General features: G+C 40.7%; 1 protein-coding gene across 2 annotated transcripts in view; it reads left to right on the forward strand.

The window, feature by feature from the left end:
• Positions 1-23,125, forward strand: part of Nup205 (nucleoporin 205) — a 71,543-nt gene that overhangs the window by 47,562 nt on the left and 856 nt on the right. The window contains exons 29-42 of one of the 2 annotated variants that reach the window (XM_048340280.1): positions 367-634; positions 745-843; positions 3,920-4,068; positions 5,274-5,465; positions 6,844-6,965; positions 9,494-9,632; positions 11,648-11,774; positions 15,948-16,024; positions 16,961-17,089; positions 17,245-17,371; positions 18,488-18,654; positions 20,211-20,334; positions 20,942-21,070; positions 21,739-21,812. In XM_048340280.1, the coding sequence (XP_048196237.1) occupies positions 367-634; positions 745-843; positions 3,920-4,068; positions 5,274-5,465; positions 6,844-6,965; positions 9,494-9,632; positions 11,648-11,774; positions 15,948-16,024; positions 16,961-17,089; positions 17,245-17,371; positions 18,488-18,654; positions 20,211-20,334; positions 20,942-21,070; positions 21,739-21,812 (1,923 nt within the window). The remainder of the gene's footprint in view (positions 1-366; positions 635-744; positions 844-3,919; positions 4,069-5,273; positions 5,466-6,843; positions 6,966-9,493; positions 9,633-11,647; positions 11,775-15,947; positions 16,025-16,960; positions 17,090-17,244; positions 17,372-18,487; positions 18,655-20,210; positions 20,335-20,941; positions 21,071-21,738; positions 21,813-23,125) is intronic. The other variant, XM_048340281.1, reaches the window with a different exon arrangement.

Here is a 23,125-nt window from a genome sequence, read left to right on the forward strand (position 1 = left end):
ACCAGTCCAATTAATACTAAAAGGTTAATTCTGTACAATTCAAGGCACCCAGCTAGAGAATGGGTAGCAGAATTATCTAGGGAGCTTTTTAAAAATGCATAGATCCACCCAGATTTCCTGAATGGGACTCTGGTGTTGAGACCATTTAGTAAATTTCCAAACACAAACCTGTGGAATTCTGCTAAGAATCCCTTCAGGCTTAAAACACTAGTTACTCAGCACATTTCAGTTTTTCTCTACAGATTAACTTTTTTCTTTTGAATACTTCCATTACATTCTTAGTGTCATGGTAGTGGAGAAACTAAATGTATCTAAAACTCATTGCTCAAAGTGGGATCCTCACTGTGCTTTGCTGTGCACTGGTAGATTCTGGACGACGAAGCAGCGCAGGAACTGATGCCTGTGGTTGCGGGTGCCGTGTTCACCCTGACTGCCCACCTCAGCCAGGCTGTGCGCACAGAGCAGAAGCAGCCTTTGGGCTCGGGCCCCAGAGATACCCAGTACGCTTTTATGCTTGATGGTTCCTTCGCCTCACCTTCGCCAGCTGAGAGTCCCCTTGTGGGGTTTGCTTCAATTGGAGATTCTTCACTTCACATCATATTGAAGAAACTGTTAGACTTCATCTTGAAGACAGGTATTTTACCCCTCCCCCCCAAAAAAAAAGTCCTATAAATTACAGCTTTGTAGTTTTAACTTTCCTAGAACAAAGACTTTTACTTGACTGCATTTTTGTGCTGTCCCCAGGTGGTGGATTCCAACGTGTGAGGACTCATCTGTATGGCTCTCTGCTGTATTACCTACAGATTGCTCAGAGACCAGACGAACCAGACACCTTAGAAGCTGGTAGGAATGCAGTGATTCCTAACTTACTTGTTTTCTAAGGATAGTTACTTTTAAACATAGCAATCTGGCTGGGCACACTCAGAAGGCTGAGATCTGAACATTTCGTTCAAAAGAAGCCTGGGCAGGAAAGTCCATGAGACTCCTACCTTCAATAAACTTGCTAACAGTCAGGAATGGAACTGTGGCTCAAGTGGTAGAGCAGCACTAGCCTTGAGGAATAAAGTCTGAAAGACAGCGTCCAGGCCTGACTTCAAGCCCTAAGACTGGCATATTCACAAGAAAAATCAGGCTGGACACAGCTTATACTTGTAATCCCAGCTACTTTGGAGGCATAGATTGGGAGGATCACTGTTTGAGGACAGCCTCTGGGGGGAAAATTCATATAGTGAAACTCATTTCAACAAATGAGCCTAGCATGATGGTGCACTATTTTCATCCCAGCTATTTAGGTAGGGGGGATCACCACCTGAGGCTGGCCCTAGGCTAAAGTAAGACCCTATGATGTGTGTGTGTGTGTGTGTGTGTGTGTGTGTGTGTGAATGTGTGTGAATCTTAAAGCCAAAAAAGGCTAGAGGTGGGCTGGGGATATAGCCTAGTGGCAAGAGTGCCTGCCTCATATACACGAGGCCCTAGGTTCGATTCCCCAGCACCACATATACAGAAAACGGCCAGAAGCGGCGCTGTGGCTCAAGTGGCAGAGTGCTAGCCTTGAGCGGGAAGAAGCCAGGGACAGTGCTCAGGCCCTGAGTCCAAGGCCCAGGACTGGCCAAAAAAAAAAAAAGGCTAGAGGTGTGATTTAAGTGATAGAGTGCTTGCTAGGTGCCGAGTTCAGGTACCAGTACTAAAAAAATAATTTTCATCTTTTGGTTAAATCCAGCTATAATCATTGAGCCTTTATATAATCACTAATGTACTCTAAAGTTGAAGTTACCTCTTTAGCACTTAAGAATTACAAAAATGGGCTGGGGATATAGCCTAGTGGCAAGAGTGCCTGCCTCAGATACACGAGGCCCTAGGTTCGATTCCCCAGCACCACATATACAGAAAACGGCCAGAAGCGGCGCTGTGGCTCAAGTGGCAGAGTGCTAGCCTTGAGCGGGAAGAAGCCAGGGACAGTGCTCAGGCCCTGAGTCCAAGGCCCAGGACTGGCCAAAAAAAAAAAAAAAAAAAAAAAAAAAGCTAAAATATTTAAGGGCTTTTTTTTCCTTATCGTACTTATTTTTGTAATTCTTTTTTTTTTTTTTTTTGGCCAGTCCTGGGCCTTGGACTCAGGGCCTGAGCACTGTCCCTGGCTTCTTCCCGCTCAAGGCTAGCACTCTGCCACTTGAGCCACAGCGCCGCTTCTGGCCGTTTTCTGTATATGTGGTGCTGGGGAATCGAACCTAGGGCCTCGTGTATCTGAGGCAGGCACTCTTGCCACTAGGCTATATCCCCAGCCCCTAAATATTTATTTTAGCTTTATGTACTTGTTTTCATTTATCTCCAGCCCCATTGAGCAGTGTGCTATGCATAGAATTCCATTGTATCACATCAGAGTACATGTGTACTTGATGCTTTTAGCAAGGTGTTATTAATCCTAGCACTCCAAAGGCAGATAGTTCTTTATGCAGGAGACCCCAGAATTCAAATGTAGCCTGGGCTATATAGTAAAGCTTTGTCTCAAGAAACAACAACAGAAACTTTATAATGACTGCTGTCTCAAGGGCAGTTAGCATGTTAATTGAGAATAAAAATCTGGAATCATTGATCTCCAGATATGAGAAAAGTTTCAAACTGTTTAACAGATCAGTGTATACTGTTCTCTGTCAGTAATTTTATTATTTATTAGCAACTTGGACGAAGGACCTTCTGATAATGGACTTAATGTGTTCTTGATGAGTGTTAGTTATTTTTGAAAATCACTGTGTTTAAGATCTACTTTAGGGCTGGGGATATTGCCTAGTGGCAAGAGTGCCTGCCTCATATACATGAGGCCTTGGGTTCGATTCCCCAACGCCACATATACAGAAAATGGCCAGAAGTGGCGCTGTGGCTCAAGTGGCAGAGTGCTAAGCCTTGAGCAAAAAGAAGCCAGGGACAGTGCTCAGGCCCAGAGTCCAAGCCCCAGGACTGGCCCAAAAAAAAAAAAAAAAAAAAAAAAAAAAAAAAAAGATCTACTTTATCTCATTTTAGTCTTACTGTAATTACCTATTGTATTGTAGTTCCTTAGAAGCTAACAATAGCCAAATGGTAGATTTATACAAGAGTATTACCCACTTACTGTCTCTGAATATATTTAAGGTTAGCAAAAATAGTAAAATAGTTCAAAAAAGAAGCTCAGGGACAGTGCTCTGGCCCCGAGTTCAAGCCCCCAGGACTGGCAAAACAAACAAACAAATAAATAAAATGCTATCATGCCTAGTGTTGCTGGGAGCCAGTGGCTTACAAGAGCAATCTTAGCTACTCAGGAGGCTGACATCTGAGGATCGTGGTATGAAGCCAAGCCTGGGCAGGAAAGTCCATGAGACTCTTGTTCCAATTAACCTACAAAAACCAAAGTAGAGCTGTGGCTCCAGTGGTAGCCTGCTAACCTTGAATAAAAAGCTCAGGGCCAGTGCTCACGCCCAGAGTTCAAGTCCTAAAACCACCACCAAATAAAAAAAATTACAACCCCTTACATTTTTCATTTTCTTTTTGTATTCTTTTTAATCAAATTAGCAAAATCTCATCACCAGGCAGATAGAGTGCTTTTACACATTCTTTAACAGAGTCAAGACGATAATTTATCCATCCATCCATCCATCCATCCATCCATCCATCCATCCCATCCATCCCAGGGCATCACGTTATTTCATTTACACAAATCTTACTGAAATATATTATCATACTAGTATCATTGTACATTTAAGTTGCCTTTATAATGGATGTGCTTTTTTTGGTGTCAGTCCTGGGGCTTGAACTCAGGGCCTGGAAGCTGCCAGTGTGTTTTTGTTGTTGTTGTTGTTGTTGTTCAAGACTGGCATTCTTCCACTTGAGCCACGTACCTGAAATTAAGCTACTTCTTACTGAAGTATTTTTTCTGTTTTAACCCTTATAGCTAAGAAAACCATGTGGGAAAGGCTGACTGCTCCTGAAGATGTTTTTAGTAAATTACAGCGAGAAAACATAGCCATAATTGAGAGTTACGGGGCTGCTCTCATGGAAGTGGTCTGTCGAGATGCTTGTGATGGTCACGAGATTGGACGGGTAAGGTAACTCTTGGTAGTAATCTTACTGAATAAGTATTTTGTCTTTATGAAAGTATGAATGGAATCAGTGGTTAAAGTGTGTATTGAATTACTTTTCATACTATTTTATAGTGAATTTGTTTATTTGCTTTAATTACACACTGGTATTACTTTGCTCCTTTCTATTTTGTTTACTTCTATTTGGAGTTCTAATTAACTCATAATTTATGCTGAGAATCTATTATTTCTTTGCCCACATTTTTTTGTTAGCTTTAATTACTTATATAAGAGGATTTTTCCTTCCCTTCCCTTCCCCTTTCCCATTTCCCCTTTCTCTTTTTCCTTCCCCTTCCCCTTCCCTTTCCCTTTCCCATTCCCTTTTTTCTTTCCGCCAGTTCTGGGGCTTGAGCTCAGGCCCTGTCCCTGACCTCCTTTTGCTCAGTTGAGGCTAACATTCTACCATTTAAGCCACAGCTCCACTTTTGGCTTTTTTTGGTGGCTAATTGGGACCCATGAACTTGCCTACCTTGGTTGGCTTTGAACTGCAACCCTCAGATCTCAGCCTCCTGAGCAGCTAGGATTACAGATGTGAATCACCATCTCCAGGCTTTCTTCTTCTTTTTTTCTTTTTAAGCCAGAACTCAGCATCTTGAGCTTTCACTTGACTTTTTCTGCTCATGGCCCATGGTCTGCTTGAGCCATATCTCCAGTCTAGCTTTTTTGCTGGTTGATTGGAGATAGATTCTCACAGATCTTTGTGCTTTGGGTGGCTTTCAACCTCGATCTTCAGATCTGAGCCTCCTGAGTAGGATTCCATGTGTGAGCCACTAACTAGCTCCTGGTAAGTTATCATATACAATTTTAGAAATAACAGCTTTTTTTGTTTTTGTTTAGGGAAAAAAGTTTTTTTTAACAAGTAATGTCTGTGTGGGTTCAGCTAAAATATACTTAATGTCATTATTTTAATGTGTTAGGTTTTGATCCCAAAGTATCCTAAAAAGTTGTAATTTTATTAATAAGTCAAGATTCCTTATATATGTATACACACACACGTATATACAGTATAGTTTTAAACTTCTCAAAAAATTAAGGAAATTTTATTAGAAGCAACCACTCTCCTTGTTAGAAAAGATGTAAAGATTTATGGAGAAAAGGCAATGGCTGTGGTTGATTTTGATAGCTATCAGCATGCTTGGACCTTGATTAATTCAGTTTTTTCTTTAGATGTTGGCCCTGGCTCTCCTTGATCGGATTGTGTCTGTGGACAAGCAGCAGCAGTGGCTTTTGTATCTTAGTAACAGCGGCTATCTGAAGGTCCTTGTGGACAGCTTGGTAGAAGATGATCGTAATTTGCAGAGCTTACTCACTCCACAGCCTCCTCTTTTAAAGGCCCTTTATACTTATGAATCCAAAATGGTGAGACTATATGGAATGTGATGTGGGGTCTGTAGTTATATTAAGGAAGACTAATGTGCTTATTTTGAGTATCTCTGTTATATCGATAAGCTGTGATCATTTATAGGAGTTTTAAATCTGTGTGTGGAATGTATTTTATGAGCGGGTGATAGCTGTCCTGAGTGGTCGACTGCTTCTTCCTTACACTGGTAGTGAGTGTTCCATGAGAACTGAACCATCAGATTACTGCTATAGGTTTGGTTTTTTTTTTTTTTTTTTTTGCCAGTCCTGGGGCTTGGACTCAGGGCCTGAGTGAGCACTGTCACTGGCTTCGTTTTGCTCAAGGATAGCACTCTATCTCTTGAGCCACAGTGCCACTTCCAGCTTTTTCTGTTTATGTAGTGCTGAGGAATTGAACCCAGGGCTTCATGCATGCTAGGCAAGCGCTCTAGCACTATGCCACATTCCCAGCCCTACTTATAGTTTTGACTAATGCAAATTCCACTGTACTGTTTCTACTTTTTTTTTCCTTGCTGGTCCTGGAGCTTAAACTCAGGGTCGAGGCACTGTCCCTAAGCTCTTTTACTCAAGGCTAGTACTCTACCATTTGAGCCACATTTCCACTTCTGGCATTTTTTGGTAGTTAATAGGAGATAAGAATCTTACAGACTTTCTTGCCCAAGCTGGCTTGAAATCATGATCCTCAGATTTTAAGTCGTCTGAGTAGCTAGGATTACAGGTGTGAGCCATTGGTGCCTGGCTTCTTCTTCTTCTTCTTTTTTTGGCCAGTCCTTGGGTTTGAACTCTGGGCCCGGGTGCTGTCCATGAGCTTCTTTTGCTAAAGGTGAGTACTCTACCACTTTGAGCCACAGCACTGCTTCCGGATTTTTTGAGTATTTCATTAGAGATAAGAATCTCACTGAATTTCCTCCCCTTTTTTCTACTTTTAAACACTTGATTATTTCCTTCCTCCAAATCTGTTTGTTTCCTATTAAACTTAATTGCCACAGTTGACAGAGGCACTGAAATCTTAGATTGTTAATGAATTCTTGTTTCTGCCTTTGTTCATTTTTTTTCCATGTACTTAGTAAATACTTACCATGTACCATACATAGATGTAGGTACTAGAGAGATCTGTGAGCCCTCTGTAAGGGCACATGGTGAAGACAGAAGCTAAGAGTTTAACTGAAAGCTAACTCCTGCAAGGCACTGTGTGTAGACATGTGTCACTAAGTCCTCAGGAAAATCTTTTGAAGAGGGGAATATATGAGTAGCTAGCTCAGAACTTTGCTTCGTTGGTAACCACAGGTGGGAAATGTGCTATGAGAGTTGTCATTTTCACATGATGTCCTTGGGATATGACTTCTATAGTGACAATTTTCCTCTCATAACTTTGTAGGCCTTTCTCACAAGAGTAGCTAAGATACAGCAGGGCTCTTTAGAGCTACTGAGGTCTGGGGTGATTGTGAGACTAGCACAATGCCAAGTCTATGACATGCGGCCAGAAATGGATCCACATGGGTAAGTATCTATATAGATTAATTTGGTTAAATGTCCAGTAAAAGGTTCATGAAGGCGAAAAAAAGCCCTGAATCCAATTTGTCCACTGATTTATAGTTCTGGGATTTTTTTAAGGAGGTGGTTGTTGGTCTGTGCCTATTACTTGCTAATATATAGAAGTTGCTAATGAAGTATGTAAATAGATAATAATAAGTATGTATCTGTAAGCCTTTTTATTTTATAGTTCCATAGAAATACATGTTTTACAGAGAACTTAAAAGGCGCATAATACTATAACCATGTGTAACACTATAACTATAAATACTTAAAAAATATTATGGTAAAAATATGGCTTGTTGCTAAGTGTGGTTGCTCAAACCTGTAATCCCAGCACATGGGAGGCTGGGGCAGGAAGGGCCTAAGTTTGAGTCTGTCCAGTGAGGCCCTATCTTCAAAACACAGGAAAAATGATAATTTGTTGTAGATTTCCTTTTTATGGTTTGAATGGGCTTTAGAGTTTATATGTGTTTTTCTCATTCCAATATTTTGTTTGTTGCTTGGTTTTAAATTTCAAATGAGATTGTTTTCAAGCTTTTCAGCAGATTCTTAGTTCAATTTAGAGAATTGTTAGAATTTATGTTTTCTCTACATGACTATAGCATTATGTGTTCTATAATATTCCCTCCTAACAATAGATGAATTAGTGTAGATTTAGTAATTGTTTAGAGAGGATTCATTGACAGGTTGAATGTTTAAACTTTCCCTGGCTTACCTATATGACTAGTATTTCGACACTGCTTACTAATGGTTTTTTTTTTTTTTTTTTGCCAGTCCTGGGGCTTCAACTCAGGGCCTGAGCACTGTCCCTGGCTTCTTTTTGCTCAAGACTAGCACTCTGCCACTTGAGCCACAGAGCCACTTCTGGCCGTTTTCTGTATATGTGATGCTGGGGAATCGAACCCAGGGCCTCATGTATACAAGGCAAGCACTCTTGCCACTAGGCCATATCCCCAGCCCTGCTTACTAATGTTTTAAAGATGAAAATTACTGTTTCCACTAACATAGTGCGTTCATAGTGTATCATCACTTGTCTGTGCAAAGCCTTTCTTGGCTATTTCTTTTTTTTAAATTAAATTATTTTATTGGTATTATAACGGTGATGTACAAAAGGGTTACAGTTACATGAGTCAGGTAGAGTACATTTCTTTTGGACAGTGTCAACCCTTCCCTCGTTCTCCCAGTTGTTCCCTACCATCCTCACCCACAAGTTATAGTTTTTTTTTTAACAAGTGGCTATTTCTTTTTATATTCTGCTTCTGTTTCTTCTTAGTAGGCAGCCATTTGCTTTTGTCTAAAAATTTTAATATAACCATTTACATTAAAGAGTTTATTAATATGGTAGTCTAAAACCTATTTTATTTTTTGGTCAGGTGTGGATCTTGAACTAGGGCCTGGGTGCTGCCCCTGAGCCTCTCAGTGCTCAAGGCTAGTACTCTACCATTTGGGCCTCAGCACCATTTTTGTTTTTTGAGTGATTAATTGGATATAAGAGTCTCACAGGGACTTTTCTGCCACTCTGCCTTTGATCTGCATTCTTGATCTCAGCCTCCTGATTAGCTACGATTACAAGCGTGAGCCACTAGTGCCTAGCTAAAACCTAATCTTAAAGAGCCACAGTTTATATAATGGACTGGTTTAGATTTATTTTTGGGTTGGGTGTAAGAGAAAGAAATTTACAGAAAGTACCTTTTTTGGGGTCAGTCATGTAGCTTGAACTCACCTAGGCACTGTCCCTGAGATTTTTTTTATACAAGGCTAGTAGTGCTCTACCACCCTAAGCCACAGCTCCACTTCCAGTTTTTGAGTGGTTAATTGGACATAAGCATCTCACAGGGTCTTTTCTACCCAGGCTGGCTTCGAACTGTGATCCTCAGATCTCAGCCTCCTGAGTAAACAAGGTGCCAGCCATCAGCGCCTGGCTTAGAAAGTAGTTCTTGTGTTATGTATTTCTTACACTCTCGATGGTCCAAGGGAGCATTAAGAGAATTGTTAACCCAGGCACGAGTGGCTCCATGACTATAATCCTAGCTACTAGGGCCGTGGAGATTGGTTGGAGAATAGTGTACAAGGCTGGTGAGGGAAAAAGTAATTAGATAAAGCAAAAAGAGATGGATATATGACTAGCTCTAGAGCACCTGTCTAGAACACAAAAAGTCCTATTTTAACCCCAGCCCCCGAAGAAAAAAAGAGGGGTGGGGGATTACTCTGTTTCTGAAGATTTAAGGATTGTATTTTATAATTATGTAGGTTTTTCTTCATAAGATTTTTCCAAATTCATATACCTCTGTTTTTACTAAGCTCTAGGTTCAGAAAAGGTACAGATTTCTTTGAACCTCCAATGTGTGTTAGAATGCAAAGTACCCTGTAATGCGTTTGCATCTTAGTCAGCTGTGTGTGGTTCACTTGCCACATAAATGGTAGGGGAGTGTTAAGAACATGTCTTTATTTCGGAATTTTGCCCTCTCTCTGTTCGGCTGAAATGAATCAAGCCTGTTTGGCATGAGAGATCCCCCAGTGTTCATCCCTACGCCTGTGGATCGCTACCGCCAGATTCTGCTCCCAGCACTCCAGCTCTGCCAGGTCATTCTCACATCCAGCATGGCCCAGCACTTACAGGCAGCAGGGCAGGTAAGAGGAACCCTTTGCTAAGAAACCGGGTAATGATGGGAGAGGTTGGGTTGGGAAGAGGAGGGAGAATCATGAAAGTGGTGAGACCGATTAGATTCATTGTATTCATAAACTGATTTCTTGAATGGTAACCACTTTTTATAACCACTTGAAGATTTAAAAAAATTATAATTAAGTTTCTACTTCAAACAAATTTTAAGTGAAACAGTAAAAGTAAACCATGTAATGCAGAATCCTCCTTTTAGAAATGCAGAAGTCCTATGAATAGAACGCTTAAGTGAATCCATTGTGATCCTACTGCTTTTAGCTGAGATAGGCCCCTTACCCTTTACTCTGAACTATACTCACCCACTTTTGTGTTCTAATATGAATGAAACATATGTATGAGTTAGTAGAATCCTGACATAGAAAGCAAGCAATCAGACGTGTGCCTCTGGAAAAGGAAACAATGAGCATAGTGGCATATTCCTAAAATCCTATGAGAGATGAATCATTTTGAGGCCAACTTGGACTGCATGAACCTAGTATATTTATTATTAGATTGTGATGCTCTCAGGAACTGTGTCCTGTCAACTTTTCCTGCCATCAGACTCAGACCTATCTCACCAGGGATGCCACTGTTGTTTCTTTCTTCCCTCCCTTCTTTGTTCTCCCCCCATCCCCTTTTCCCTTTCTTCTTCACCCAGTCCTGGGGCTTGAACTCAGAGCCGGGGCGCTATCCCTAAGCTTTTTGCTCAAGACTAGCACTCTACCACTTGAGCCACAGCTCCACTTCGGGCTTTTTCAGTAGTTAGAGATATGAATCTCATAGACTTCCCCCAGTAGTTAGAGATAAGAATCTCATAGACTTCCCTGTCTAGACTGTCTTCAAACCTCTATCCTCATATCTCAGTCTCCTGAGTACCTGGAATTATGGATATGATCCAGTGGTGCTCAGCAGTACTGCTAAAGTGACACTTTAATTTTATGCCACTGTAGGCTAAGTGATGTTCTACTCCCCTCACACATGACTACTCTTTGGAAAAGACTTTCCTGAGCTTTCCTTTATTGAAATGAAGACTTTTAAAGTAGAACTGGAACATTGACACAAGACAAAAGTTCCCTGATACCAATTTTGTATTGATTAGCAGAATCACTTACAAAAGCATCTTTAAAGAGTTTGGATTATTCATCTCCACATCCATCAATTATGGGCTGAGGCTGAGAGTTTTATGGAAAAATTAAAGTGGACACAGTTCCTTAGTCTGTGCCTGCAGACTAGTTGAGGTGTTTCTGTGTTTAAGTGCTGGGAGAACCCTGTCTCCATGGTGGTGTGTTCCTAAATGCCAAAGGAAAGACCAGAGTTTGGAGATTAGCATTTATGACTCCTTTGTTCTTACCATATCACGAGGAGAGCGAGGTAAAGAGTTGACGTGCTGTCCCTAGCACAGGTCACCACTAGTCAGATGTCGGAAGAGCAAGCTCTTGGCCATTCCCCATTTATTTAAAATTTTTATTCCATCTAAACACTAAAAGGAAAAAGGTATTTTCACACACCATTTCCAAGTCACACACACACACTATATATATATATTTTTTTGGCCAGTCCTGGGGCTTGGACTCAGGGCCTGAGCACTGTCCCTGGCTTCTTTTTGCTCAAGGCTAGCACTCTGCCACTTGAGCCACAGCGCCACTTCTGGCCATTTTCTGTATATGTGGTGCTGGGGAATTGAACCCAGGGCCTCATGTATAGGAGACAAGCACTCTTTGCCACTAGGCCATATCCCCAGCCTTCACATTGTATTTTTCTATAATAGCCTCTAAATGTATTAATTTAACGACGTTGAAATAATTCTCTTTAGCTTTCTTATGAATTTTAATTCCTTGTTAGCTCTCTGAAGTAAACTGTGTAAGTACAAGAAGCACTTGGCTTTCTTATTTCTCCTCACAACACTGAATTGTTTGCTTCAACACTGTTTCTATTACAGTTTTCTGTTCTGACCTCTGTTTCTTCTTTGTCCTGATCCTTGGCTCAGGTGTTGCAGTTTCTCATTTCCCATTCTGATACCATACAAGCAATTCTCCGCTGTCAGGACATGAGTACTGGCTCTTTGCAGGAACTGGCTCTGCTGACAGGCATTATAAGTAAAGCAGCCCTTCCTGGTAAGTTGATTGTGTTGAATGGAATTAGTATGTCTTTCTTCGACAATACACAGAAACACTAGAATGAATTTTGTAGTTACGTTGTAGCTATCTATGGCTTAATATGAAATTAGCACTGCTGAGTCAGCTGCCTTTATATCATGGTTATATTTATAAAAATAAAGTTCAAGCTGTGTGCTGGTAATTCCTAGCTACTCAGGAGGCTGAGATCTGAGGATTGTGGTTTGAAGCCAGCCCAGACAGAGAAGTTTGTGAGACTCTATTTCCAATAAACTACTCAGAAAAGGCTGTGCCTCAAGTCGTACAACACTATCCTTGAGAAAAAGAAGCTCGGGGATAGCACCCAGGCCCTGAATTCAAGTCCCAGGACTGACACACACACACACACACACACACACACACACACACACACACACACACACGATTTGCTTATAAAAAGTTGAAAATCTCAAGGAAATAATTAACAGCCATTCAAAAATCTCATTACCTAGAAACCTTCAAATATTAACATTTGGAAAATAGTTTTTCAAATATTGCATACTTTATGTCATTATGATAGAGAGAAACATATCCACTACAGAGGTTAGTAACCTCTGGAAATAAGATTACCTTTTACGTGCTTTTAGAAAATATATTTTGTCTTAGATGAATTTAGTTTCAAAACAGATGGGAGACAAATGAAAGGTATTGCTTAATTCTAGAGGAATACTTCATGATAAGAGCTCAGAAATATTAGTTCTTAAAAGATCATTATGAGGGGCTGGGGATATGGCCTAGTGGCAAGAGTGCTTGCCTCGTATACATGAGGCCCTGGGTTCGGTTCCCCAGCGCCACATATACAGAAAATGGCCAGAAGTGGCGCTGTGGCTCAAGTGGCAGAGTGCTAGCCTTGAGCAAGAAGAAGCCAGGGACAGTGCTCAGGCCCTGAGTCCAAGCCCCAGGATTGGCCAAAAAAAAAAAAAAAAAGATCATTATGATTAAGAAAAAGAGATTTAAAGACCTTTTGTCATTTTATTTCCAATATAATTTCTTTACCATGTATAAGTTTTAGAGTCAGATGAGTTCCAGTACACACACAATTCTCTTCCATTCTCAGATTATTATGCTAATGTTTTATAACATTTACACTCAGTTCACAATCCCACCTATTTTATTGTAATTGCATGTTTACTCAGATAAAACATCGATTCTTCTTCCAACTTTATTCATGAGTTTTTCTTTTGGTTTGTCTTTTAGTGATTTGTTTAGTTGTTTGTCTTAGTGCTTTTAATTTATTCCCTAAATTCCCTCGTGAAAATATAAAGAATAAAATCTATTTCCTAAATTCTCTAATGTTTAATAATGTCTGGTTAGGTGCTGGTAGTTCATGCCTGTAATCCTGGCTACTTCAGTACAGCCAGAAGAGTTTGCTAGATTCTTTCTTAAGTAACTAGCAAAAGCAGAACTAGAGTTATGGCTTAAGTGCTACAGTGCCAGCCTAGTAAGTGTGAGGCAATGAGTTCAAACTCCAATACCAACACCAAAAGAAAAACAGAATGTCTAGGAGAACTTTGTATCCTTCCATTTTCTTGGCTGAGCATGGAGAACACCAGAAGCAAGGAGTCCCTGCACCAGGCAGGAAGCAAGGAGAGGAACCAAACATGTCATTTGGAAAACATGCATCATGGATGTGAAGAAAACGAGACTCCTCTTCAAGAAGGAAGCAGAAGCCCAAAACCTTGAAGAAGATCCTAGTTTTTCCCTTATCCCACAAACTATCCTCCAGAGATAGTCTGTGAGGTTGCTGCCAGAAGTCGAAACTGAGGAGCAAAGAACTGAAATTAGAGGCTTACAAGTGAATCTGCCAGAAAGCTTACTCAGAGCAATGTAAGTGTTTGCAGACAATTTCTAGTGCAGCAAAAGAGACCAGGATCAAGAGAATATATCAAGAATATCAAATGTGGCCCAGAAAAAAGCATCCCCAGAAAGGGAACTTTGCCCCTTGATGTGGCTCCTGTCCCTGTAGAACAGTTGCCTGTCCTTCAGAGTCTCCCAGTTTTCTATGAAGAGGTTAGTATCACTGTGTGACCACATCTGCACTGGAGTCAGTGTTGACATCCAGTGATGGGAATGTGGAGGGAGTAGAGACAAGAATCGTCCCCAGAGGCCCATGGTCCAGGTGGTGTGTGGTCCACAGAAAGAGGCTTCCTGCAGATAATGATGGCTGGAATCAGCTGCAGTTTCCTGCTGGACAAGCTTAGGTGTCTAAGAAGAAAGGAAAAGAGTCAGTGTTCTCTTTTGCTTCCGGCCTGCACCTTTCTACCCTCATAACTTCAGGACAATATGCTGTGTCCCAATGTGTTCACAGGAACACATTGGTTAACGAAAAGCCTCCAGTGAGGTTAAACTACCAGGACGAGGGGAACATTTGTGGTTTCCTGACTGCTTTTCTGATGCTCCCTGCTTTTGAGGAGTGGCTGATCTTGTTAGAGCGCCAGCCATGACTGAGACTGATAATGCCCTCAAGGATACCCACCCCTCCAAGGAACTTGGACCTTGTACAGTACTTGTGATTACAAGCAGTCTAGAAACGAGCCAATGTGGTCACCAGACCCTCAATAGGGGCATCTCAAGCTCATCTGTATGACTGGAGAGATAACTTCCTCCTTCATGGGTGTGAAGACCAGAGTGTGCTCGTGTGTGTGTGTCCCATGTCCGTGTCCATGTCCATTTCCATGTATGTCCATGTGTGTCTGTCTGTCTAAGCAGGCCCAGGGGCAGGGACTTGTAGTTTGTTATAGCCTGTTACCACTGTTCTGTGGCCTTTGCAACAGATTAGTCTATTCAAAAGTCCTGGAAAGCTTTTTCTAAGCCTGTGGTCCCTGCCATGCTCTCCCACTAACTCCCCCACCTGGAGTTGTATTATGGTGTCTGTATTGTCATGTCATGTTTGCATTTGTTTTCTTTTGTTAAAAGACAGTATTCTTTAAAAAAAAAAAACCCACACCAAAAAATGTCTAAATGCTGCCATTGTCCTTCAGTTTTATGCCACCTACTTTGTTATTTGTCTCTTTGTGGTGCTGGGAATTGTATATGCTAGGCAAGCACTCTAGCCCTGGGTTTCATCCCCAGCCTGTGGCACTGCTTTAAACACTTGATATGTTCATTGCTTTGATGACACAACAAATAGTCTTAGGAAGTACAACTAATACTGTGCATACTTTACAGGTGAGGTGCCTGAGGCACAGAGAGGTTAACTTGTCCTAATTACATAGATCACACTGGTAGTACAGCATCTCCCTAGGCAGCGTGGCTTTTGAGCCTGTGGGCTTAATACGGGCATGTTTTCTATCTCCATTTTTATGTTGCTCTGAAGAATTCCAAATACTAATTTCTGCCACTATCCCAAATGTTTTTCTTACCTGAAGGTGCCTGAGCCCCGTGTGTTGAGTGTGGCTGATTATAGTACTTGTTGAAGTACTTGACTGATGCTCCTTCTGAGAAACTGTCAAGTTCTCTCCATTCAGCCTGTGGTACATCTAAGTTTTCAACCTAGTCCTATGTTCCACAGTGGTACCAAAGCAGGCCACCCTTCTTGCCTCTACTGAGGTCCCATAGTTCTATGTATGCACTGGTTGCCCTAATGTCTTCATTTCTCTAAGACTTAACTCATGCTTCATGGTGAGTGGCAGAGTTTCCATAAGGATTTGTTAGTTTATCTTCTTTCTTCCAGCTGCTTCTGAGGGTGAGCTGAGTCATGCCACTCATTCCAACAGGACTTCCTACCCTTGTCCTCAAGCACCACCATTACTCAGTATTTATGGTATAAGTAGGCCCATTCCTTTTATGGTAAACTTCATTCATCTTGTAGGCCTAAGCTGTCATTAGAAATCAGTTACTTGCTGTGTTTAGAAGTTTTAGCTTACTTATAGTTAGTTACCAGTAAAATTGGATTTTTCTTGAAAATATAAAAAATGTGTTTTGGAACTGCCTGTCTACATTTTAGTTTCCATATGAATGCACACATGTTTTTTTGGTGGTGTAACATATACTAAAGGCACAGTCTTTGTAAAATCCTATTTCTCAAAACATTGTTCGTGTACATAAAAAATTTATGAGAACCTGTTTTCCTAGTTTATAATTTCCTTTTAATATACAGTAAAGCTAGATTTTAAGTTGTTTCAAACTTCGCAGGTATATTATGTGAACTTGATGTTGATGTAAACGAAGGATCTCTAATGGAGTTGCAAGGACATATCGGAAGATTCCAGGTAACGGATTCTTATGTATTTAAGTACCAGTTTTAAGATGTGTTACAAAAATAAAACAGTCCTCTGGTTCTCCCTTCCTTACTCTGTGCCCTATGTTTCGGCAGCCCCTTTCAGCTGTTGCTATCAGTTCTTTAATTATATTGTGACTACATGATTTTCCCTTGGAAATCATCTTTTGCCTTTTCTTTGAAGATGAGGATCTTTATCTCTTTACTTCTTTTCTCCTTCCGTACAATATGCATATTTCACCCCTCCAAAACCTCAGTGTAATTCTGTTGTAATTTTGGTTACATTAATATTTAGTGTTACATTATTATGTCTGTATAAACGTAATTTATGATTAAGCCACTGTTACTTTTCTGTGCAGTGTTTTGTTTTCTCTGGGATTAATTACAGAGTAGCAGGATACAAAACCAACATTAAATCAATAGCTTTTCTGTATATCAGTAGTAAAAAGACTGAAAAATAAATCAGGAAAACAATCCCATTCACAGCCTCAAAAATAATTAAATACCTAGGAATAAACTTAACTAAGAAAGTGAAATACCTTTATAATGAAAACATAAAACATAGAAGAAATTGAAGATGTTACCAGATCAAAAGGCCTCTCATTTTAATTTTCATTTGTTTATTGACTGGTGTTTTGTTTAACAAGTACCCCAAAGTTATTAAAAATTCTTTTTCATATGAAGCATAAAATTCCTTGACAGCCATTTAAGCTTTTTTGGAGATTTGTTGCTAAAACAAGTGCTATTCATCTTCTTTGTGAAAAAGTGAATGCTAGCAGGGCTTCTTACTTTGCTCAGCAGGAAGTAGACTCCGAGACCTTTCAAGAGTGATTCCACTCTCCACTGAGGCACTTTTATCCTCAAGAAAGGCAGGTCCCTAATTTCAAACACGTTTGGCTATATATCAACAAACTGTTTTTCTTCTCAGCGCCAATGCTTGGGACTGCTAAGTCGCTTTGGTGGCGCCGACAGACTACGGCAGTTTAAATTTCAAGAGGACAATGCGGATCGTGAGAGGGTGAACAAGAAGGATGAGATGGAGCTGGCCATGCAGCAGGTAGGAAGGGGTGAGAGGGCTGTGACTGAAAGTGACAGGTGTGTGCAACTTTACTGACTGCTCTATAGCTTTGTTTTCCTTCTTTCTAGATTTCTATAATGTGAGGGCATTAGTGAGCGAATGGTTTTGTTACTGTTGCTGCTCTTCCACTGCAGATTTGTGCCAACGTAATGGAATACTGCCAGTCACTCATGCTGCAGAGCTCCCCCACCTTCCAGCACGCCGTGTGTCTCTTCACACCCAGCCTGTCAGAGACCATTAATAGAGATGGACCAAGGCAAGGTGAGCTCAGTTCTTTTCCTGTGTCGGAGGAATACAAAGTTGCTATGATTGTGACACAGCTTGGCTATGGTGAGATGCAATTTTTCTTTATGAGAGTTAGTAATCAACACATTTCACAAAGACTTCTTAGAGGATGTATCGAATCTAACCTTCACTTTCCATGCATTTTGGGCCATTAAACAAAGATTATCTCCAAATTGGAATTGCTAAAGTACTTTCCCAGACATCACTCGGTCATCAGAAGGAACTGTTCTAGTTTCAGCACACATTATCTCTAGCATGCCATTGTTATTGCTGTTGAATTCTTCTTCCTTCTGTGGCGAGATTTTGTGACATTCCACTCTTCAGTGTATCTTTGTTGGAAGGTAGCCAACTAAAAGATAAATCACTTTGTTTTGCCAAATGAAGTTGTTGCAGCAAGACACGTGTATAATTTATATCGAGTTTCATTTTAGTTCATTGGCTTTTTGGTTGGACGATTTTATGTTGTCAGTTCTGAAACCAGAGTCACTGGGGGAGGTAGGAGCCATTCACTTGGGATCAGGAGCTCCCAAAATGTTGTGTATGTGTGGGGGAGGGTGACTAAAGGCATATAACTTAAAGTTGTCTAAGAGGTCTTTACCCAGTAAAGGGAAGGCTCTGTTAATGTCCACCAGCTACATTTCTCTTTCTTTCTTTTAGTCATTTGTCTTTTTATCCTTTGTCTCTTCGATTTTTTTAAAATTTTATTTATTTTTGCCAGTCCTGGGCCTTGGACTCAGGGCCTGAGCACTGTCCCTGGCTTCTTTTTGCTCAAGGCTAGCACTTTCAGCACCACTTCTGGCCATTTTCTATGTATGTGGTGCTGGGGAATCGAACCCAGGGCTTCATGTATACAAGGCAAGCACTCTTGCCACTAGGCCATATTCCCAGCTCCGCCAGCTATGTTTCTTAACCCACTTAAGATCTTTAGCTTAATGTACCTGATTATAATAGGGCCTAGCCACTTCTTTTTTCAGCTGTCATTAATGATAGTTCACATGACCTTGTTATGGAGCATGTATTTTTTTTAGATTAATAATTTGGAATTCATATGAAATGCTTCTAAGTAGCACATTGTTTTATGTCATCTGTTAGATACCCAAGCTCCAGTTGTTCCATATTGGCGCCTGCCTGGTTTGGGGATTATTGTCTACCTTCTGAAACAGAGTGCAAGCGATTTCTTCACCTATTATGACAGTCACCGACGCAGTGTCAACAAGCTACAGAATGTAGAGCAACTTCCCCCCGATGAGATAAAAGAGGTATGAGTCTTAACAGTGAGCCGTGGAGACTTGGGAATCATTGCTTTTACCAGTAAGAGCCAGAGTACAGGTTTCAGACTTGAGAGTAAGTCTGAGGTTTTCAATGTTGCCAAAGGAAGTCTCTCATTGTCACACCATCCTTGTAACATAGACATTCCTGACTGAAAAGCAATCAGGTGGCTCTTGTTCAAGAAAATAGAGTGGATGCTGGATGCTGGCCTTTGAGCAAAGAGTTTTGGGTAGTTTCTACTCTAATATTTGTGCTGTGAAACTAAATTGCAGATTTTTTTTTTTGCAGTGGAACTTGGGTAAGTGTCTCTGTGTCTTCAGCATCTTTGATTTCCATTGAGTAAATTTCTCAAACAAATGATAGACTTGTTCATCTCACCTCCCAGTGACCCACAACCATCTCCCTTTGTATTTACTCTAGCTAAGGATCCTGAGTTACAATTTCTTTCCTTAGTACCTTGCCTTCTTTTCCACTTGACACAGCTGAATGGTAAGGCATCTCTTGTTTAGTTCATTTCCTGAGCAGCATAAAAGCTTCTGCTGTTTCATGTAGCTTGCATGTTGAACCAATTTGCTTGTCCTGGTTGATGCCAGACTGAAAAATCTACATCACTCCTATGAGTAGTCAAGGCCTACTCCCATCACCGCTCTTGTGGTAATCACAGAAAATATTTATAAAGTCATTCTTATTTCTGTATTGAAGAAATGGAGGCGCACAAGGCTTGAGGAACTTCCACATAAGTAGGATAAGGCAGGAGTTACTAGCTAGGTTCAGGTATTCCCTGAAACTGTATGCCTTATTGTTGACGATTTTTTCTCTCTTTTGTGTTGCTGATGTGCAATCTAGAACAGCTTTCTGTTGGTGTTTTCAGACTATTGATTCCAATACTTCTCGGGGTACCAAAATGTCTTTTATGGAAGTGGGGGTAGTATTTGTAAATATATAACGTACACATATCTTTCTGTGTGGTTAAATCAGTCTAGATTACAAACACTTTGTAAATAGTTGTTGGACTATTTTGTGGACTAATGACAGTTTAAAAAACTTTGCTCCATGGTTGGTTACACCTGTGATGGAGAGCCAGGTGAGAGGAACTGGCTCCCATAAGAAACAGGTGGTATCCCAGCAGTGTCAAACGGCAGTGAATTATCACTGTGTTCACGGCCACCTTGAGAAGTGCCTGGGAGAATTTGGTTATTGATCACATTGTGTGCTTAAAAGTTACTGTCCATTTCCTTCATAAAAATTCTTCATGACATTGTTTGACCTACTGCTTGAAACACCTGTGTTTGTTTTTAATGTGACAAGCAATTCAGGGGTGGTGGACCTCTTAGGTCAGAGCTGTCTGGAAGGAAGAAGGTGAACATGGATTTGTGAATTTGACTACTTCTTTGGCTCTAATGTTTGGATAATAAACTCTTTGTGAGGAGGTATAAATTTATTTGGGTGCTTTTCCTAACACTCACACAGTGACTTCTCATAGTAATTTTTGGTTAAATTTATTATAGTTTATGCCATTTTAATACTACATTTATTTTTCTTGTAGTTGTGTCAGTCTGTGATGCCTGCCGGTGTTGATAAAATCTCCACTGCCCAGAAATATGTTCTAGCAAGAAGGCGTTTGGTGAAGTTGATCAACAACCGGGCCAAACTGCTTTCCCTTTGTTCCTGTATCCTTTACGAAGTCCGAGGCTTAAGGGCTGACATGAAGGAAATCTTTACTTATTCTCACATTTAGGGGGCTACTAAAACCATATGAAAAAAGGTGTAATTACTGCTCATTTCCAAATTGTAATTTTTTTTATGTGTGTGAGTTGGTGAACTTGGGGCCTGAATACTGTCCCTGAGCTTTTGTGCTCAAGGATAGTGCTCTATCTCCACTTTCAGCTTTTTTGGTGGCTCATTGGAGGTAATAGTCACACAGACTTTCCTGTCCAGGGTTAGATCTAAGCCTCCTGAGTAGCTAGGATTACAGGTGGAATAAGCCACCTAGCATTTGTTGTTGTTGTTTCTTTTTAGCAGAACAGCATAATTTAGCAGAGTACCATTAGCCTATGCAGACCCTTTCTGTCTGGCAGGAGGTAACTCAGCACCATGTAGCTCCTCCTTCCTTAGCCACTAGCTGCTCTTCCTGTGGACATGTTCAGGGCCTCCTTCCCTTACACCGTGGTTTTGGCTGTGTAAATGAGTATAGGCTCTCCTTTCTCTCCTACTCAGAAACTTCCTAAAAAAAAAACAACCATGTGCTGCGGTTATTGTCCTTTAATTTGAACTCAGTTATCATAGAGACCTGCCTGTTTATTTTTTGGCGCCACCTGGAGTACTACTTATTACATTGCACGCCCACAGACTCTCAAGATTCCTTGTTTGCCTCTAGGACCCTATTTAAAAGCAGAAGAATACAAGGTAAACTTTATTCTGAAAATGAGTGAACCATTAGTGCCTGTACATTAAATGGCTTGAAATACTCACGTGCTACTCAGGCTGGTTTAAAGTGTTGGGTTCCAGCGATTTCCTGCCTCTGCCTCTGCCTCTCAAGCGGCTAGTACTAAAGGTATCTGCCACCATACAGAGCAATCTGTTATTTTTATGTCTCAGATTACTAAGAGTAATTTGGGTAATGAGGAGCTATTTAGTTGACGTGCCTTTTTTATATTCACTTCCTGTCCATGTGAATTTTTTTTTTTAGTTATAATAGATTCTGCTTACCAGGCATTGTTTAAGCTTCTTGCCTTTCAGTGCTGATTTAGCTCCAGAATCTCCTGTCCAAATAATTTTTCCAGAAGACAAGAAAAGGATCAGCCGTGGTTGTTCTTGTTGCTGCAGTAAGCATCAGGTTGACGAACATGTACATTATTGGGTCCCTTAGGTAGGAAGAGATGGAAGAAAAACGTGAGAACCTGGCCTGAACTACTTGAATGCTCCTCAGGGGCTTCCATTGCTGAAAGTTGAAAATCAACGTCTCAGTCTTGACCTCTGTTTTCCCAGCAGTTTTTCTGGGTGTCAGCAGGCTCCTCTCCTGTGCAGTAGATAGACACTTGCAATGTGGGTTTGACTGTGTCTTTTATCTCTAGATTCCTTTTCCTCAGATACCAATCTGGATTTTAGAAGTGGGCTGACTGTAGTGAGCCAACATGATATAGACCAGGTAAGGCTCTGTTCTCATACCCTTTTTCTCTTTATGAAAGTAGGCAGGAAGCCTGGTATATTAATAAAGACTGAATTTTGGCTTGACCCTTCAGTAGCTTTAAGGCTTTAAGAAGCTTAACTTCTGAGCCTCCATTTCTTTACAAAATGGGATGATAACTCAAATCTCAGGGATCTTGCCAGAACTAAATGAGGCTTCATCTGTGTGAAAAAAAGTAGAGTATCTGGCATGGGATCAAGTATTCAGTGATTGTTAGGCATTGCAAACTCTGTTAGCTTTCCATTACTTCAATAAAATACTTAAAATAATTAATACAGAGAAAAGTTGGTAGTTTTAAGAGTTGCAGCTCAAGAATGGGCACAGACTCATTGCTTTGGCCTCTGGTGGGCATGCCAGATGGCAGGTGGAGCAAACTACTCATCCTCATCTCATGGCCAGGAAGCAAAGGAAAATATCATGGTTCACAGTCCTTTTCAAGACATCCCAAGTGACATCAGTACCTCGGTCTAAAGGTCCTACCGCCTCCCAGTGACACCACTGTGAGCCTCAGCACATGAATTTAGGCTACACACTATCACTCATTTCCTTTTAGGTAATTAATGGATATAACTCAACTATTATCACTTCTTCTGTAGCAGTGTATAAGTACCAATAGCATTGTGATCTTAGCAATAGCTTGAGTGGAAGCATGAAGAGCATCCCAAAACAAAGTGCAAACTCATTAGAGTCTAACAAAGCAGGTATCAGGGTATGTGGTATTTGGAAAGAGATGTTATAGCTATGTGTTTCTAGCCCTCTTTGTGTCCTTAGGCAGGGAGCTGATAAAGCCTCTGCTTGCCTCTCTTCCCCCTTCTTTGCTGCCTGTCTTACAGCTGAGGTTGGGCCTTCCCCAAGGGCACTTTCAGCAGTCTTCTGACTCAGCTAGCTAGATGTCCTGGGCAGTACACTCTAACCCTAGTCCTGTACATATCTGCCTCTTCATATCTCTAAAGTGAATTCCTTTGTGTCTTAGCTTGTTGAGGAAGGCTGTGCAGAATTAGTGAAAGAATAAGTTATCCAGATGTTCTTAATAAATACATATGAAATTAATGACTTGTGTCATTTAAACTGGTCTGTTGTGAAGTTAGGATAAATATTGTACTCTCTTGCTGTGATTTGAGTGCAGACCTGAAAGTAGGTAGATTTACCTAATTTTGTGCTGAATTTTAACCTTTTAGTGTAACATTGAGAAGATCGGATAATATGTACTTTCTTAGTTCTACAAATTCTAAAGCATGTATACCAGGCTACTCCCTCTACTTGCTAATACTCTT

The sequence above is a fragment of the Perognathus longimembris genome, chromosome 2 (assembly GCF_023159225.1).
Source record: "Perognathus longimembris pacificus isolate PPM17 chromosome 2, ASM2315922v1, whole genome shotgun sequence".
Lineage (NCBI taxonomy): Eukaryota > Metazoa > Chordata > Mammalia > Rodentia > Heteromyidae > Perognathus > Perognathus longimembris.